This window comes from Alligator mississippiensis, chromosome 13, assembly GCF_030867095.1.
Source record: "Alligator mississippiensis isolate rAllMis1 chromosome 13, rAllMis1, whole genome shotgun sequence".
Classification (NCBI taxonomy): domain Eukaryota; kingdom Metazoa; phylum Chordata; order Crocodylia; family Alligatoridae; genus Alligator; species Alligator mississippiensis.
In genome coordinates, this window is record NC_081836.1 from 7,130,241 (window position 1) to 7,148,047 (window position 17,807).

General features: G+C 39.7%; 1 protein-coding gene across 8 annotated transcripts in view; it reads right to left on the minus strand.

Moving 5' to 3' along the window:
• VPS13D (vacuolar protein sorting 13 homolog D) overlaps positions 1–17,807 on the minus strand; it is a 189,632-nt gene that overhangs the window by 108,644 nt on the left and 63,181 nt on the right. For 6 of the 8 annotated variants that reach the window (XM_019476110.2, XM_059716348.1, XM_059716349.1 and 3 more), the window contains 8 exons: positions 16,114–16,254; positions 14,224–14,346; positions 12,540–12,614; positions 8,986–9,091; positions 7,118–7,270; positions 6,264–6,399; positions 5,133–5,180; positions 947–1,097 (listed from right to left, as the gene is read on the minus strand). In XM_019476110.2, coding sequence (XP_019331655.1) covers positions 947–1,097; positions 5,133–5,180; positions 6,264–6,399; positions 7,118–7,270; positions 8,986–9,091; positions 12,540–12,614; positions 14,224–14,346; positions 16,114–16,254 — 933 coding nt within the window. The remainder of the gene's footprint in view (positions 1–946; positions 1,098–5,132; positions 5,181–6,263; positions 6,400–7,117; positions 7,271–8,985; positions 9,092–12,539; positions 12,615–14,223; positions 14,347–16,113; positions 16,255–17,807) is intronic. The other 2 variants (XM_006264472.4, XM_059716350.1) reach the window with 1 other exon arrangement.

A 17,807-nucleotide genomic window follows, 5' to 3' on the forward strand; every position in this document is an offset into this window, starting at 1 on the left:
TTCTCCCTCTCAATGAAAATCCAACTCAAGGTTTTTTTTACAATGTGGTTCCAGAAATTAATTAGTAGCAGACAACTGTCCTCAGTGCCGCAGGATATAAACTGACCATTCTCTAAAAGAGAACTGAAACCTTCATTCACATTAGCATTTTATTTGCCGTCTTAAAAAAAACGTAATGATTATATAACTGGTAGCATGGGAAAAAAAGAAACAGCTCCTCCCTAAACTGTCAAAAATATGTTATTTCACTGAAATAATAAAATCTTAAAACAGAAGCTGAGTAAAGACTAGATTGTGGGCGCTGACATAAGGCAAAGGAAGGTAAGAGAAAAATCTTTTATTTCACTACAGGAGGCAAGGAAACAAAGCGTGACTTGAAGTTTTCCTTCACTCTTTAAAACAGGGGTGGGCATTTATTTTGGGTGGAGGGCCGCTTACTGAGTTTTGGTGAGCCATTGAGAGCTGCATGACAGGCAGGCAGGGGCAGATAAATATTAATTTTCTAATTTTTTAGGGGCCCTGGGAGCCAGATAGAATGGCCTAGTGGGCCACATCCAGCCCGCGGGCCGCAATGTGCTTCAGACAGAAGCACCTGACATCACAAAAGAACACAAAATTCCTGATATTATGTAAAATTTAATAGTAAAACACTACGTCCTCATAAAAATCTCTAAATACCATCTGGAGGAAATCTTTAAGTGATACCTTCCTATTTTGAGCTTTTGAGCAGATATATTCACTGCTACTAGACTAACAGGGCAAAAAAACGTTTAAGAACAAAAGCCAGAACTATCACTACCAGGTTTGGTAGCAAGGCTTTTCTCACCACTAGATGGTTTAGCAGTGCGATATTATTTTTTTGTGATTTCTTAGTTGGTCTATTAAAAAGGTACCATCTCTGAACCAAGAGTTCTAGATTTTTGCATTAGCATCCCACAAAACTTACTGTCAGGAGCTGAAGGGCTATCTAGCCTCAACTCCATTGGTGTTTCCAGTCTGTTCTTCACAATCAGGGCAGAGCGCACAGTGATCACCTTCCGGGCACTACCTTCCATGGTAACTTCAAATACCACCCGAACTGGAGGCAATGAGGAAAACTGCAAAGCCAATCGAAACTTTAAGTATCAAAAGGTACAACCAACAGCATCTCAAGTAGGAATGCCCAAACTCTTCAGTACCAACCACCTGGACTACCTGGGGAAAGCCTGTCAAGGACGACACCTAATTTATATGTATGCCTATAACATTTATTAAAGATCTTTTTTTGCAAAAATCTTGTTGGTCTAATAAAAGATATCATCTCTACTACAAGTCCTGATTGCCTTTTCCTCTAGACCAATACGGCTACAACCTGGATACCTATACTATTTATTTGCATGTCTGAAGTCTCTGATAAATATAAAAGCTTTGTTCAGATGTGTCAATCTAAAGAAACAGAGCAATGAAAATAAAACCCCAAGGAACCCAACTAGATGACAGTAGACTTGAGACCTGCTCTGCTACATACCTTACTCCTTCTGAGCAATTCTCTATACATTACAGCAAACAAATGTAGCTGCAATCTGCATTGTGGGCACCCCTGAGCTCAAATATCGAGAGCATTATTTATGTTAAACATTTTTATCAGCATTCCTTGTTTCTAGGGAGAGGGGAGGCAAATCAAATAATTTATAATAATTCAAATTTCAGTTCATTTTTATTTGCATTAATATCATGTATTCCTTTATATAGCCACTGCCTTTCTATATAGAGAACAAGGAAAAATCCTGTATTACATCTATTCAGACTGATGCCCTGCTTTAAGAAAAAACAAAACGAAGAACCCATGTACACACACAATGCACTGTAACAAAATTTTAGAGGATTTTTAAAACAATTTGCCCCTCCCCCCATGTACTACATGAACAAAAATTCACATTGTATATGCGCCCAAAGAAAACCGGCTTCAGTAACTATTATTTTAGAAAGCTCTGCCCAGAACATGCTGACAATGTTCTTATTTTTGTGGAAGAATGGATAGCGGGTCCAGGATTTTGAACTGCCAATATTTTTTAATAAAACAAAGTTAAAAAAAATAAATAAGGCTAAGAAATGTAGATAGTTTTGCTTAATCTTGCCAGCAACATATTCAGCAAGTATAAGAACACATGGGAAAAAAAACCACAGGAATATATCTTTTTAAAATATACCCTGAGCTCTCAGTACAAAGTACATAGGAAATATTTAAATAAAGTAATCCTGAGACCACAGCCAAACTTACTATCCAATGAAAGCAACTCTCAATATTCACTTTAGTCATGCAATTACTAATCTGCCCCTTCTTCATAATATTATGTCATTAAAGAAGAATTGCGAAGGTTCTAGAAAAGTTTATAACAATTATAATTTTACTAGCATGTTATAAATGTTATATTTTATTTTAGTTTAGTTTGGAAGTTTGCCCTTTTAATCTCTGAACTCTGTAACCAGTTCATACGCAACATATACACAGGTCTGGCATTTAATCCTATGCTCTCAGCTCTGCTGATAACAAGAACAGAAATGAAGGAGAAGTGCCAAGATCTCTTAGCATCGCTCTTGGCTTTTTCTTTGTCAACTGATTTGATGAAAAAATTTTGGGAGGGGCAAACCTTCAAAAACCTTTTATATCTGGACTCAGCAATTCTGTGCTCCTTTTACTGCTTCATGTATCAAAAGTACAGCTTGTCATCCAGCCTTTAAGCAGACTGATTTTTGGAAAATTTGGCCTTTGGTAAGGGAAGGAATAAGCCACAAATGTTCTTGTGTTGCAGATAGCATATATGATTGGAATATAACAAAACATACACATGAAACCTTGGATGATGAAATCAAAGGTTTCTGCATCACAGAAAGTCTCTTTTGTTCCCCAATACTGCATACATTGTCACCAGAAATTTAAAAAAAAAAAGTTAAAGAGATTTTGCTTATGCTTCAGTTTTCCCGTGTTCCCAAATGCAAGCACAGAATATTTTGGTATTGAAGAAGTTAGACTTTGATGGTTTGGATATCTGACATCTGACATGTGATAGGGTGTTATTAAACCTTCCCAGAGGCATTGGGCGTTGGCTACAGCCAAAGATGGGGACTTTGTGGTGTGCCAATGCTGGAGGCTCCTGTCTAAAGGATCTTGCCCATACACTCAGGGTCAGATTAATCACCATATTTGGGGCTAGGAAAGAATTCTACCCCATGGTCAGACTGGTATGGACTATGGGGGTTTTTGTCTCTCTGTAGCAGGGGGTATGGGTCCTCTACCCCGGATTTCTTGAGTATACATTGACAACATTTTATAGAAGCAGGACATTGCCTGCCATAGCTCCTTGCTTTACCTCTGACTGGTTGGGGTGCTAGGTCTATTTTGTGTCAGGGTGATGGTAGTCTTATGTGGAGTTGAGATTATAGTTTGTATGGGATGATCCTGTCTCAGGCAGGGGGTTGAACTAGATGACCTCTGGAGGTGCCTTCCAGCCCTACTTCTGTATCTGTGCCCAGTACCCATTGTTATTTAGACTGTCACCAATTTGTGCTCATGATATGTCATTCATTAAACGTGGCAATTACAATCCAAAGCTGAAACCTCTGGGTGCTATAATAAATATTACTGCAATTAAGAGGTCAGAGGTGGAGAAAAGGTGAACTTGCCATAGCATGCAAGCTTTTCTCCTGCTTCCTTTTTGCATAAGAGCAAATGCATCAAGCAGCTCCAAGGTGTTAAAAATGTATTTTCTTTTGCATTACTGAAGATTACAGCATCAGAGTAGATAAGAACAGAGCTAAGAAAAAACAGACTTAACAGTTCCCAAAAGCTCTCAAAAGTCTTATCATGATTAATTATGGTCAGCTCTCAAAAAAAATCTCTCGCACACACAATCACACAGAAATGTAAATAACAACCCACAAATCCTTCCACTGTTGCGGCTACCCTGTCAATGCCCATAAATCTAGTCCAAGAAAATTCCCCATTATGAGTTTTCTTTTCCTCTAAGGTACTGTCCAAATCTGCAGATTCTCTCCTATATTTAACAATTTCAGGGAGCCATGCTTAATATGTGCTCAGTTGTTCTAGAGACTGAGATCTTTTTCTCCAAATGTCATGCAACTTATGCCATTATTTACATGTGTAGAATGACCAATGGTGTTAAATGCTAGTGTTTTATATGTAAATAACAATGAAAAGTGGAAAAATCACGCATTTGGTGTTTCCCTATTAAATGTATATTCTTCTGAAATTGTATCCAAAGGACAATTAGCAGCCTTGGTTTTACGAAGGGTAGTCCTACCAGGAGGGAATCACTCGTTATTCTTTGGGTAATCCCTTACTTTGGAAACAAACAAGGGAAAAAATATTTTATTTCAAGGGAGTCTGAATTGGAAAGTACCTACCACCATGCATTCACAGAAAACCGAGTAATTAGATCAGATGTCACCTAAATATATCAACTTCTATAATTAGGTAAGCACCAATGAGTAGATATCATTTGCACAAAGTCTTTCAAGGCGCAGACAGAAATTATATTTCTGCAATCAGCCCCTTGAAAGTGCTTTACAGCCATGCCCCAAGAGAAGAGCATGACTGCACAGCCCTCTGAGCATGTGACAAATTAACCCTCATTATATGAAGGCACTCCAAAGTGGAACACTTTCATTAACTTCTGTCTGCCCAGGGGGTTGGGTTGATGCACCCCAGCCTCACCCCCCAATGGGCAGGGGGGTAGAAGAGAGGGGGGGAGCTAGGGCTGAGGGCTTGCCCAGCACACGCTCGGGTGGGAGGGGGAGAGATTGGAGCCCTCCACCTCGGGGTGGGGGCGCTCCAATTCATCCACCATCTCTAGCACAGGCCAGGCAAACCCCAGCCCAAGCTCCCTCCCCTCCCTTCTCCCTCCCTCCCATCATGCAGACAGCACCAGAGCTTGGAGGGAGGAGACAGGGCTAGGGGAGGAAAGCTGAATGTCTGCAGCTCCCAACCCAACAGCTTGTCTGTTGGTTAGGAGGGTCAGTCTAACTCATGGTGCTTTCTGTCCGTGCACTCAATCAATCAAGAGAGAATTGCTACTTGAAATTATGCTACTTTAATTCAGGCACATCTAAAACAAGTAGGGAAATGTACTCACATAGACATGCGGATGTATTATATTTGTTCTACTGATTGGGCTCCCAACCTAGAAAAGAAAAAAAATTATCAATGCACACTTCTCTTTTTTAAATCATGATACTGCTTTAAGAGAAGTGAAGCTAAGCTGAAGTCAGCAGTTTTACCACTTCTCCATTGCTTTGGAGAAGCAGCAGAAAAATATTAGGTCAAAAAGATGATAAATGAGTGCTTCCTACACTTTGTAGTATAGATCTTGTTTTAGTAAGATGAAGGGAGAAGAGATGTTGGAAGACTGTGACTGTAAGAGGGATATGTGGGGTTTTTGGTTTGTTTTTTACCAGATCATTTTCCTGAAATGAGCCGTAACTGTTATACATAGGGCAGGAAGACTGAGGTAAGGCTATGGGTGCTATAACCAACAATTGTCAGAATTTATTAAAACATTTAAACAAAAACCCCTCAAAGCTACTGGTGAATACTGAACTAACCTCTCAAATAAAAGTTCAAAATTCAAGCACAATCTTGCTGCCAACAACCTTCAAATTCCAATATCCCTGGTTGCTCTCTCAACTTCTTATACTGGGCATACAAGTTACCCACTCCCGATACAGATAAGATTGCTCCAGCATTAGCTCCCAATCACAAACGCAAGTCTGTGGGTTAGTACAATTTTTTCATTCATAATCTACAGAATGGTGTGAAAGCAACTGAATCCAAGTATAACCCTAGATATATACAAGCGTGTCGATGCATTTTATTTTCAATAAGTGAACCGTGTGAAAATAATCCCTATAAGTCTACAGTAGACAAACAGGACATAGTTGAAAAGAAACGTTGGTGGGATTCAGTTTTATCCAACGGATTTATGAAACAATTATTAAAGTATTAATGATGGCATTCCAAACCAGTATTCTCTTTTGAGCACAGACTTTAACATTGCTGACAGCAGTATTTATGTTGGCTTTGCAATGTGTAAAGCTGTCAGTAACTAACCAAAGATCGCTGAACCCTCTCAATTCGAGCTGACAGGAAAGAAGGGTCCCCTCGGTAAACTGTCATTGGTTTCAGATTCAATTGCAAAGAAGTTTGCAGCCACAATAAAACTTTATGAAGAGATGTCACTGAAAATGTACTTAGAACCAGAACTTACAGTAGAGGACGACGTGTTCTTGTCAGGTGCTGCATAACGGAAAAAGATTCCAACTTTGTCTACCGACACCGGATTGACTTGTTCCCAGCCACTTACTCTCACTTGCAGCTGATGAATTCTTAGATCATGCGTGTGCCTGTCAGTTCAGAGCAAATCAGATTGTATTTAAAAGTGTCACCTTACAGGGAAAGACAAAATAACAAATTCAGACTTGCTTCATTTCTAAATGTCTGTTGCACTAAGGCAAAAATCGGTCAAATCCTGACAATTTAAATGTAAAAGGTGTTGTTTAAAACAAACGGAAAATTATACGTGCCTTTGGTTTAGGAGAATGTTATCCAATGCTGCCCAATACAAATAGTAAAACTATATCCCATTTCTTTGCCATGAACACAAGCAAAATGACAAACGTGTTAGATATTCATTAGCAGCCTCTGCTCGTATTAAAGTCACCTAACTAACAAGAAAGTCTTTACAGGCACGTGTTGAGGCTCACAAAAGCAAACGGACAGGAAACCTGAAATCATCTTTGTCTAGAAATACAGAACATACATTTTGTGGAAAATGAAAATGAAGTCTTTTGTAAGTTTCTGAGGGCCAAATCCCGACCTTGGATACATAAATACAACTCCCACTGACATGAATGCAAGTTGCCTGCTTGACTATTGGGAAAATTTACCCATAGACATTTTTTCAAAGACTTGTAGTACCCCAAAAAATTTAAGTTAAATATAAAAAAATTGTGGAAAGGTACGCAAATGCTCGAAAAAGTATTGAGTAGTGTCCCAAATGTATGTCCCTGTGGCTACGTGCAAGTGATAATTTCAAAGAAAACTGAGTATTTGCTCCTTCACCTATGTCTCAATTTTCCTCTGGCTTCAAATTCAAATGGAATTTCTTCCCCAGTGAGAACTTCTCGCCACTCACTGACATTATGTGCATCATCAAGCAAAGTCCCATTTTCCTCAGAAACAACGCCAGGACTGCCGCTGTGAGATAACGCCGCGCTGTAAGAAGAATGATACCTGGATTATATGCTTCTGCAAAAGAGAGGTTACTTACAGAAACTGCAGGTCTCTGGCATGCTTTTGTCTACTAGGATCCCACTATCTGTACATCAAGGCCATGAGCCCAGACTCTGAATACCACCAATATCTCCAGACATATGCTCTATTTACCTTTGCATTAACTACAATCAATGGGACTGTTCTGCCTTTTGAGCAACTACCTCTCATTTCTTTCACTAATAGAGAATATCCAGGTAAGAGATCTTAATAATACGAACCTCACTGGTAGGGATCAGCATGCACAAGTGAATGTCAAGAATTCTAGTTATTCTCAGATAAATAACCTCTCTTTAGAAACAACGACCTGTGCAGCACTGCTGGGTTATCAGGTCTAGTCCCTGCTATCACAGGCAAATGTAATATGATTCTGTCCATACAGATCCCACTGTAGTTACCTATATATGGAGGTGGGCAACAGGAATCCTATTTAAATAAGGACTATAGGGTAGCCAAATCAACTAAGCCTCCAAACTAGAAGATGTCACAATGGAGTAGCAACTGGCAAACATGCGGGCTGAACTCCAAGTACCCACCCCAAGTCACTCAGAAACAGAGACTTCACTATAGCAAACTATCAATGGCATAGGGGCCCTAGAGACCCTAGTAGCATGTACTCTAACTTCAAGAGGAAAAAATTGTTTAGTTTATGAGTAGGAAAGATTTAAATGGGAGCCTGTAACCTATCTAGAAAACTTACACAAGGAAACAGCCTGCTTTGTAGATTTATCACTAAAAGCCACAAAGTCTGGGTGATTTACAAAACAAATTTGCCCTAAGAACATCTAATGTGTGGAATTCATTCTCTGTTAAAGAGACATGAAGGTTTAAGAAAAGTTACTATTAGGTATATAAATTGTTTTATATGGAAATCCAGAATTACTTCCAAGAAAAGTTCTGGATGTGGCAACAGTGTAACTAGCTTAATAAAAAATATTATACAAAAGGACTTGCCATTGACACTTGCCTTGAATTCATAGCTAGCAAAAACTTCCAGAGGGCCCAGCAAAGATATGAACATCAAACTAAAAACCCACATATTAAACAGATCCTGAATGAATGTTGCAGAAATGCACTCATTAGCCCCTTTAAACGTCTAGATACTGTTGGGTGAAAAGCAGTTATAGTAGCAAGATAAATACTAACCAGGAGCCCTATACATTTTAAAAATATTCAAGAGAGATGGAATAGAAGAATCATGGGGTGAAATGTATCTCTGAATGAACTACAATGAAAATATTTCCACTTAGCTTGGTATGACCTTTTAGAAGTTGTTAGGCTAGTTCTCCAGGTTGTTAGACAGAGAGGAAAGGCCTGGATGAAGCTCTTTGCACAACAATGCTGAGGAGGTTCAAAAGCAGAAGGGATGCTCTAATGAATAGGCGATTTTTAACACTAACTGTACTGGAAACTTTAGAAACAGAATATTTTTAATTTAGGATGAACTTCCATGCTTCCTTTTGGTTTTATATTAACCGTTATTAAGACCCCTTTTTTAAAAGTAGGGGTGGAGGGAAGGGGCAACGAGGATGGGGTGGGGGAGGGACATCTGCCAGAAAAGTTGAGCTATAATAATAGAAAAAGTATCCATCTTCCTTAGTCCCTAAAGCAGGCACACGATACACATTATCACAAATATCATTATACTAGCTCCTTACCGGGTAGGTGTAGTAGTTAGAGTGGCAAACCACAGGGTACATCCAGTGTGATTCCTCAGAGCAAATGGCACAAAGGGTTGTCTGCGTTTTGGGGTCTTCATTTCAGCTACAGAGTAAGAAAACGTTATTAAACACATCTCACAGAAATATTTTAGGTACTCATGAAACTTGACAGACACACAAAAAGGTCTACAACACTCACACCTGCCCAAAGGGAAAGAAGAAACATGTAGAACTTGTAACATGTAGAACGGCAGAGAAATAAAAGCATGTTTGTTGCTTTTTTCTTTTTACGTGTCTATGGAGTCCCTGTGCCAAATGGACAGTACTAGTTTTAAATACACAAGACAGTTACAGAGTGAATATAGAAGTTTTTTTCCCCCACACAGATTCACTAATTTGACCACCCTGTCCTATATCAAAGGGGTCCTGTGGAAATAAAAAAAATGAGTTCACACATTCCTTGGTGCCTATACCAAATCTATAAAGCAGTGGTGCTCAACCTGTTCACCTGGTGGGCATGCACCCATCTGATCAGCCCTGCGGGCACACCAGGACATGCTATCTGGCCTAAGGGGCTCCCCACGGGTCAGGACTTTTGGCAACAAGAGAGCAGCAATTAACTGTCACTGCTCCCTCACCGCAAAAGTTTCAGACCTGTGGGAAACCCAGCGGGTCAGGTGACAAGGATTCACAGACAAGATCTGACTGACGGGCCGGGGGAGGAACACCACTGGTATGAAGGTCTGCATCTTCAGTATAGTGATTATGCTGACAGCTGCACAATTAGGAACTGGATTCAAAATAACAGTTATTTTTACAGGCTCCAAATTCTCAGAAAGTAGCCACCACATTCAATTACTACTATCCTAAGTTGGATTTAAGCCATTAGAAAAAAACTTTAATGTCAGCTATTATACACCCTTCAAGACATTCACCTTGCACTTAAAAGCAATTTGTGTCATTTACAAAAAGTCTCCATCCTTGGAGGTTTTTAAGACCTGGCTAGACAAAGCCTTGGCTGGGATGATCTAGTTGGGGCTGGTCCTGCTTGGAGCAGGGGATTGGACTAGATGTGACCTCCGGAGGTCCCTCCCAACCCTCGTTTTCTATGATTCTACAAAGGCTGCAAGGTCGAAACATTCTCAATGGAACTGGCTTATAAAGCTGCATAATAAAGAATAAAACCAAACCAACCTGAATTTATTCAAACATCAACTGAAGTAGTTAAGAGGTCCAAACTAAAAGTCAGTCATTGAAAAATGAGGCTCCTCTACTGTCTTTTGTGCCTTCCATAGCTATGTTAATAACAATTTAATACAAAGAGCAGAAGGCTAAACTCCCCTTTCCTATTTCAGTGAAATCTACTAACAAACTGTGTGTGTTTTGTGGGGTTTTTTATGTGACTGATTCTTACTGACAAACTGTCAAAGAATTCTTTACAAAGCACGCAGAGTGGCTGCTCAGTAGATGTAGTACTCTAGAAAATACTGCAACATGATGTTATATAAAAATTCTGAAAAACCAAAACCAACAGTGCTCAGCATACAGTCTTTTAAATGACAAGGCCAGAAACAAGAGCACAATAAGTAAACTCTAGTCTTTCATTACCTGTAGGATAGCAAGTGAAAAGGCAGAAAATGCATTTTTTCTCTTTTCAGACTCACTTTAAAAACTTGAACGGTAATTAGGTGAATTAAGTTAAACCGAATTAAGGCTATTAATTCGGAATAAGAACGTCCAAATAAACTGTGCTATGATGTACATTAATAAACTTTAACTACCAATATGACTTTAATCTGGATTGTGTTAAGTGTCCCTGTATACACAAGCCCTTACTTACTTGAACGTTTCTTTATACTCTAAGGTCCAAAATATTGTCAAACCATACAATTCCTTTCAATCTTAATTCCCACAGTGCAAAACTAGGGAATAACTGGGAAGCTGCTGCATGAAAGGGGTAACCCAAAAGTAAAAATATAAAAGACTGGTCTAGAAGGTTCAAGAATGTGGAACCTTTAAAAGTCTCTTTACACAACGCTGTCTTGTAAAAATAAAGTCCTTGAACGTGTTACCATTCATCAGATTCAACTTTCCTCCAAAATACTGAATGACAAAGATGGTTTGTGATTTACGTAATACTAGTTAGGACTTGATTCTGATTACATTAAAATTGATGTCAGAATTTCCTCTCGTTTCAGTGGCAAAAAAATCCAGCTCAAGATCAACAGTTCATCTTCTGCCTAATCATAAATGCACAAAAGTCGTCTAACAACGGACCTGACTTAAGCCATTACAATTTGGCTCTGGCTACATAAAATGGCAGAGCAAAAACCTGATGTACTTTTAAGCTGGTAGTCAACCAGATGTTGATTTAGATTTAAGAGAGGCTGGAAAAGAAATGCTTGGGTTGAGGCCTAAGTCTCCACAGTGTGATAATTTTCAAAGAGCATGCTGTGTAGATTGCATACTCTCAAGACATCAGAAATCACAGCTCAACATGTTTTCCCCCACACCACACAAATCAATTAGTCATGTTCTTTTTGTAGCAATTCTCATTAGACCCAGTCCTAGGAGCACAAAACATTTGGTTTTCCAGCAAACAAGTTTTGGACCAAATTCTTACGTAGGCTAATCTTCCCCACAGGGTCACCTTCCTTTTGCATACAATTTTCTCCACGTATTAGTGAATCATTTAATGGGCACATGTCAAGGTTACACAATCTCTTCTAAACAAATTAAATTACTCCTAAGAAAAACTTAATCCCTATATTGTCCTGATATTTTTTTCGTTGAATTCTGTGAACTGTCTGTGTACCCCTAAGGGTAAATATTTATGAAGAGTGATGTAAACAGACTGCAAATGTGGATTTATAGGAGGCATTCCCCACCCATCTGTTAACATGTCATAGGACAATTTCCCACGTGAAAACGGTGTTATTTATTTTTCCGTAATGCTACAAATCCAAAATCTTACTTTAAAACAGGAAAGTTTTGCTCAAAGAGATTGTGGAAGTTAAACATGAGACAGATAAATTATAATTTCACTTCTTAATATTTTTTTTACCTTATAACACACACTGAAAATGAATAAATATGCTTCTTAAACATTTCAACTATGGGTGACAACTGCAGGAAGAGTATGTTTACTGAACAGACTATCAGATCATCTTAGCATTTAAGTACTGTCTTTACAGGACTTGTTTATATAATCGAGAAATTTCTACCAATTTTTTATCCTTTTGTCTAGGAAATGGGCTTACAACAGCCTTACAACATCTGTTATTTTGATTTCTTTTCCCCAAGGAGAGATCCTTCCTAGTCAGGGGTGCCTGATCCTCTCCTTGCTAACATACCCAGAGAGGCACGAGAGAAATATAGGGTGCTTAGCAGGGGGAAAAGAAAGCTAATAAGCAAGGCCCTTGTTAGCTTTCATATACAAGGATTAGAGGCTTATTTACAGGCAAATCGTACATTCAGTGCATATTTATTATACAAGACATTTCTTAGCAAACACAAAGCATTCTCTTCTCTCTCTCTCTATATTACAGTACCTCTAGCATAGATCTGATGTTCTAGGTTAGTCAAACTGGCTGTACTCCTAGTTCTAAGGTAGACCAGGGGAAGGCCTGGCAGACAGGAAAGACAAAGTTAGCAGGTAAGGAAAAATGCAGATACACGGATAGATTCTTCACCGATACACATACAAGAACAAGGAAAGTTATAGACAGTTGGCACCATGCAATCTGCAACGCAGCAGTACCCGTTTCCTTGTGCTAAATTCTGACCTGGTGACTTTCTATCCCTTGCAGGAAAAGCTCCTTGTAACATAGTGGGAGAAGTGTCAGGAGCTACTATAAACTATGCTCTCGTGAAAGTAACGGGGAAAACAAAGCCATTACGAGACTTAATATAATTTCATTCAGAAATTCAATTATGTTAAACTAAGCAAATCTTAATTTAACTATTGGGACTAAGAAACATTGTTTATTTCTTAACTGTTTCAACAAAATATACAGTCTACAAGGATCATCTTTTTTGCTTACGGAAAGGGGGTACTTTATTATTTATGGTCACCTATTCACTAGCAAACGGAATCCATAAATTAATAATGCAAATGTTAGAGGGATCCGAAATGAATCGATGTACGGTGTAAAATCACTACTTTTATGTGTAGCTTCACTACCGACTCTGGCAGTGAGATTAGAAGTGCCAGGTTTAAATATACCACCATAACAGAAAAAAACTGTAAATAAAGGAGACGTATACAGTTTGAAATTCAAACGTGGGGTTTGCTACTTTGAAAGGTTATGTTTATGCAGAGGCGGCACACGTGGCAGTCAAATGATGCTTGGGCACAGAGACTCAGCATTCCCCAAGAATTTCAGAACTTGCAGAAAACTGGTATGCTCAGCAAGAAGGGAAACTAATTGTCCTTCTTCTTCAGCTAACGAGCTCTGACAGGTGAAATCTGACCACTCTGTGCCAGCTGGACAGACCACACACCTCTTTCTCTGTTGTTGTTAGGTGGCTCCTATACTACTGAACATTAATTCTTGGAAGTCTCCAAGTCATACCGCAAAGGAGACACAAAACAGCAAAACCTGCTTTTTGTTTTTCTCTTGTCTGAAAAAGAGTTGTCAGTTCAACAGTCAAAGAGGAATAAGAGTCAGCACAGAGGAAGGAACCAGAGTACATGAAAAATAATAGGGTCAGATCCTTGCACTATCTTTAACTTGCCCTGGGAATGTGGCAGGTTTCACATTCGGCACTAGAGTCCCTCTATTTCTACCTTCTTAATCCTGAGGGTAATGAGTCAAAAGCTGTCATCCTTCATGATAAGTAAAGTGGAGAGGCTTTCTTTGGAAACCTTTAGCACTATTCTATAATGAGCAAGGGAGGCCACTATTGAAAAACATGAGATACACTCCTCCCCAGAGCTGGACACGCAGCAGCTGCCACACTTCTACCCTACTTTCTCCTCCACTGTTTTACCCAACAGTCTGCCTGACAGAAAAAGAGAGGTGAAATCAGTAGTGCAGCTTTCTCATTAAAACTGAAAATGCTCTTCAAGGGGTTATGGCCATAAAGCAGAAATTAATACACATTTACCATGCATTCCTTAAAGGCACCAAGCGCTGATAAAAACCAAGCTTTGCGTTTGTAACATTTTAAAAGCAGTTGTTGCCTACATCACAAGCATTTCAAAAAAAGAAATGTGACTAGCAATCATCATACTCTGTCCAAAACATGGTGGATCCACAGAAGAGCCCATCCAATCTTCTGATACGACCGTGTCCTCCTCTTTGTCCTGTTTACAGTAATCTGCCATCCATGACTGTTTGGTGCAAGTATACTGTTCTAGAGCGATATAAACGAAGACAGCAAGAAATAAGAACAGAGCTTAAAGAAAGCTAACACTTGAATAAAGTACCCATGCTAGGTCATTAAAATGTGTTCCTAAAATCCCTCTTCCACATCAAACAGAATAAGTCACTTTGAAGTCATTCTAGCTGTTGGCTGGAACAGCTAACTTTCACTGGTTACATGAAATTTGCCAGTCAAGAAAACACAGCGGTATTCGCAAAGCAGCCACCTTCCATTGTACCCATGTATTGAACTTGGCTACATCACAAACTCTAAATTAGGAGGCTTAACAAAATCGTATCATTTGCTTTCTTTTAAGTGATCTTGGGGGTAATATCACATGTGCAAGGGGTAAATAAAAATAAAATAAAATTCATTTTATTTACCACATCTGTTCCAGGCACAGTGTGTAATGGTTTGGAGCTACATTTGCAAGTTTTTGGCACTCTTTCGTAAGTGTATTTCAAAGCAGTAAGACATACAAAAAACTAGAACTCTTGGTTCCAAAATGATACCTTTTATTAGACCAACTGGAAAACGGCAAGAAAATTGTCCTTTTCTGTAAGCTTTCGGGAAAGGTTTCTGCAAGCTTGCAGAAAAGGACAACTTTCTTGCCATTTTCCAGTTGGTCTAATAAAAGGTATCGTTTTGGAACCAACAGTTCTAAGGGGGGTTTTTTGATGTCTTTTTGCCTCGGACCAACACGGCTACCAAGTACACCCCTTCCAAAGCAGTATTCACTTTTCATTTTAAAATGAAGTCAAAATTCGAACTGCTTCACAGCTCTGGCTTTGTGCAGAAATATCTATATGCATCGTGTCTGGACCAAGTGAGCAGTCATATACTATACCTGCCAGCTTTCTACAAATTGCTAAGGTTATCACAATACGGGCAGTCCTCGGACTTAGGTCACAACTGGTTCCTGAAAACCACATCTTAAGTTGAAACATTGTAACTCAGAACCGATTTTCCCATAGGAAACAATGTTATAATGGTGGATTGGTTCCTGAACCAAAGCCCGATACCCTATTTTCACCAAAAATAACCAGGAATTTTGTACTCAATCAATCACAGATGAGTAATATAGCTACATTAGTGTACTTAGATTGTAAACAGCAATCATATTGATTTGGAAGAACTTCTTTGAGGTGACTTTGCTGGACTTTTTGAAGGGCTCTTGACTGGAGCCTTCTCAGGAGTCTCTGCTGCAGGTTGTCTGGAATCTCATCTGCTTTCTTAAAGAAAGCGTCCAAGGAAGTTTGGACAGATGTTCTCCAGGGAGATGGATGGCACAGCAAACTTGTTCGCTGACATGGCATGGCGTCGGATCAAGTGTTGTAAAGTCAAAACAGATGTGAGAAAGTTGAAACAAGGTATCAATTTATAAATGTTGTAAGTACGAAAGAGTAAGTCGAGGACTGCCTGTAATTCTAGATGGAAAGTTTTATAAAATCCTGTTTTTCATTAATAAATTACACTTGGCACAAAATCTGTTGACTTCAAACGACCACAGATGGAGTGCTTATTAAGTTCTGAAATACATAATTGAAGTCTTCACGCTCTCATAGCCTCTGATAATATGTTGATGGTCAGAATGAACACCTGCCTAGTTTAGCCATCTAAAAAATCTTGAGAGCTTTAGGCCAAGTCTTCGCCTTTGACTGCAGTAAAAACTGGGACTCAGAGAGATCTGTCAAGTCTATTCCATGCAAAGCGCTATTATGTTGAATAATAATGGTCTAAGAGTGCTATCATACGCACCTAACAACACCGATGTAATGTTGATATCTAAACGATGTCTGGCTTTCACTTCCAGCTTTAGTCGAGAAGGATGTAGGCGGCTGGCTGCCTGTTGTTGCCATGACACTGAACACGGCCATGGTTCAATGAACGGTTCCCAACCTTAGAACAATATCAAAAGTGTTACATCTATTAGACAGACTTATGCAGCACATATTGGAAAGCGGCTTACGTACAAAGTTCCCACTAAAGACAAACCTTCATGAAAAGGCCCTTTGTTTTCAATCGGCATTTAAGATGAACTTTGTGTGTGTGTGTGTGTGTGTGTGTGTGTGTGTGTGTGTGTGTGTGTGTGTACACACACACACACACACACACACACACACACCTAGCTGAGCATATTCCCAAATAGTAGGAAGTTGTTCAAAACAGGAGAAACACAGCAAATACCAAGTGCTGTTATAAAGGAAAGTACTAGAAAGAACTAACAGCTTCAAACAAAATTCAGTAATAGTACGAGCGTAAATTAATTTCAATAGGATTCTGTACAATAACAGAGAATTTGGCAGCAAATATTTATGGATACTATCATGAAACTGAAGGACATGGCAAAAAAAGCAAAAAAACAGCTTATTCTGGTTTGCTAAGATAATTAATTGCTTTATCGCTGCCTATTTATTTTTGAAGATGTCCTTCCTGTTGACCCATTAAGAAATCAGATTTTGTAGACCCAAAATGTTGTCCCCTGCCACTGGTGCACTTACACATTAAACTAGGGGTATCAAATTCACCCAAGCCCAATGGGAAGGATGAGAGGCACTGGGTCCCAGCTGAGTCTGCGGGTCCTTGTGCAGCATCCAAGGTGCGGGGTCCAGCCTACACACCACACACAGCAGACACCAGCCCCAGGGCTCATCTGTGCACCTGGCGCTGGCATGAGGCATGTGCTGCACTACACATGAGCAGGACCTGGCACTGCAGGCAGCACAAGGGGTCACTCTGGGCACAGCATGCAGCCTATGATGTAGGCCCCTTGTTCTGTGCCCCGTACCAGCCCTGTGCACAGCAGGCTCTGGGGCCAGCACATGCTGCAGGCAGAGTGTGGGGCTGGACTGACTGCACGTTCTGCATGCAGCGCAGGGGATGCATGATCCATGTGGTGCCTGTCCGGCCCAGCCCTTTATGCTGGTTCTGACATGGCCTGATCTGGACAGGTGCCAGAGGCAATGCACAGAGCTGGTCTAGCAGGGTGCCACATGTAGTGCGCACCCCAGACCACCCCCCCTATGCTGTGTGCAGCACCAGGTCCAGCCCACAGGCTACATGCAGTGTGCAGGGCCAGGGCACTAAACCATGACAGCTCCTATACTCTGTTTTGAGGAATCTCATCTAAAAAGACTATAACGGTCTCATTTCCCACATAAAAGTTTAGCCCCAGTTCCCTTCTATCAGGTTTAAAATGTGCTTTTTTAAAATGGGTTAAACGGATATTTTTTTGTCCTATCAGCTACCTAACACTGCTGTGCTTGAGGACGTGTACTGTAATACCTGAAAGCTTGCCTATGTCCACCTTAACCACGCAGTTGGTCCAATAAAAGATATTACCCATGAAAATCCTTGCCTTTTGCAGATCTTTTAAATCTACTTGGAGGCTCTCATAGTCCTTGTATTTAAAAAAGGACAAATAGGATTGAACGAAAGAATTAACAACCAAA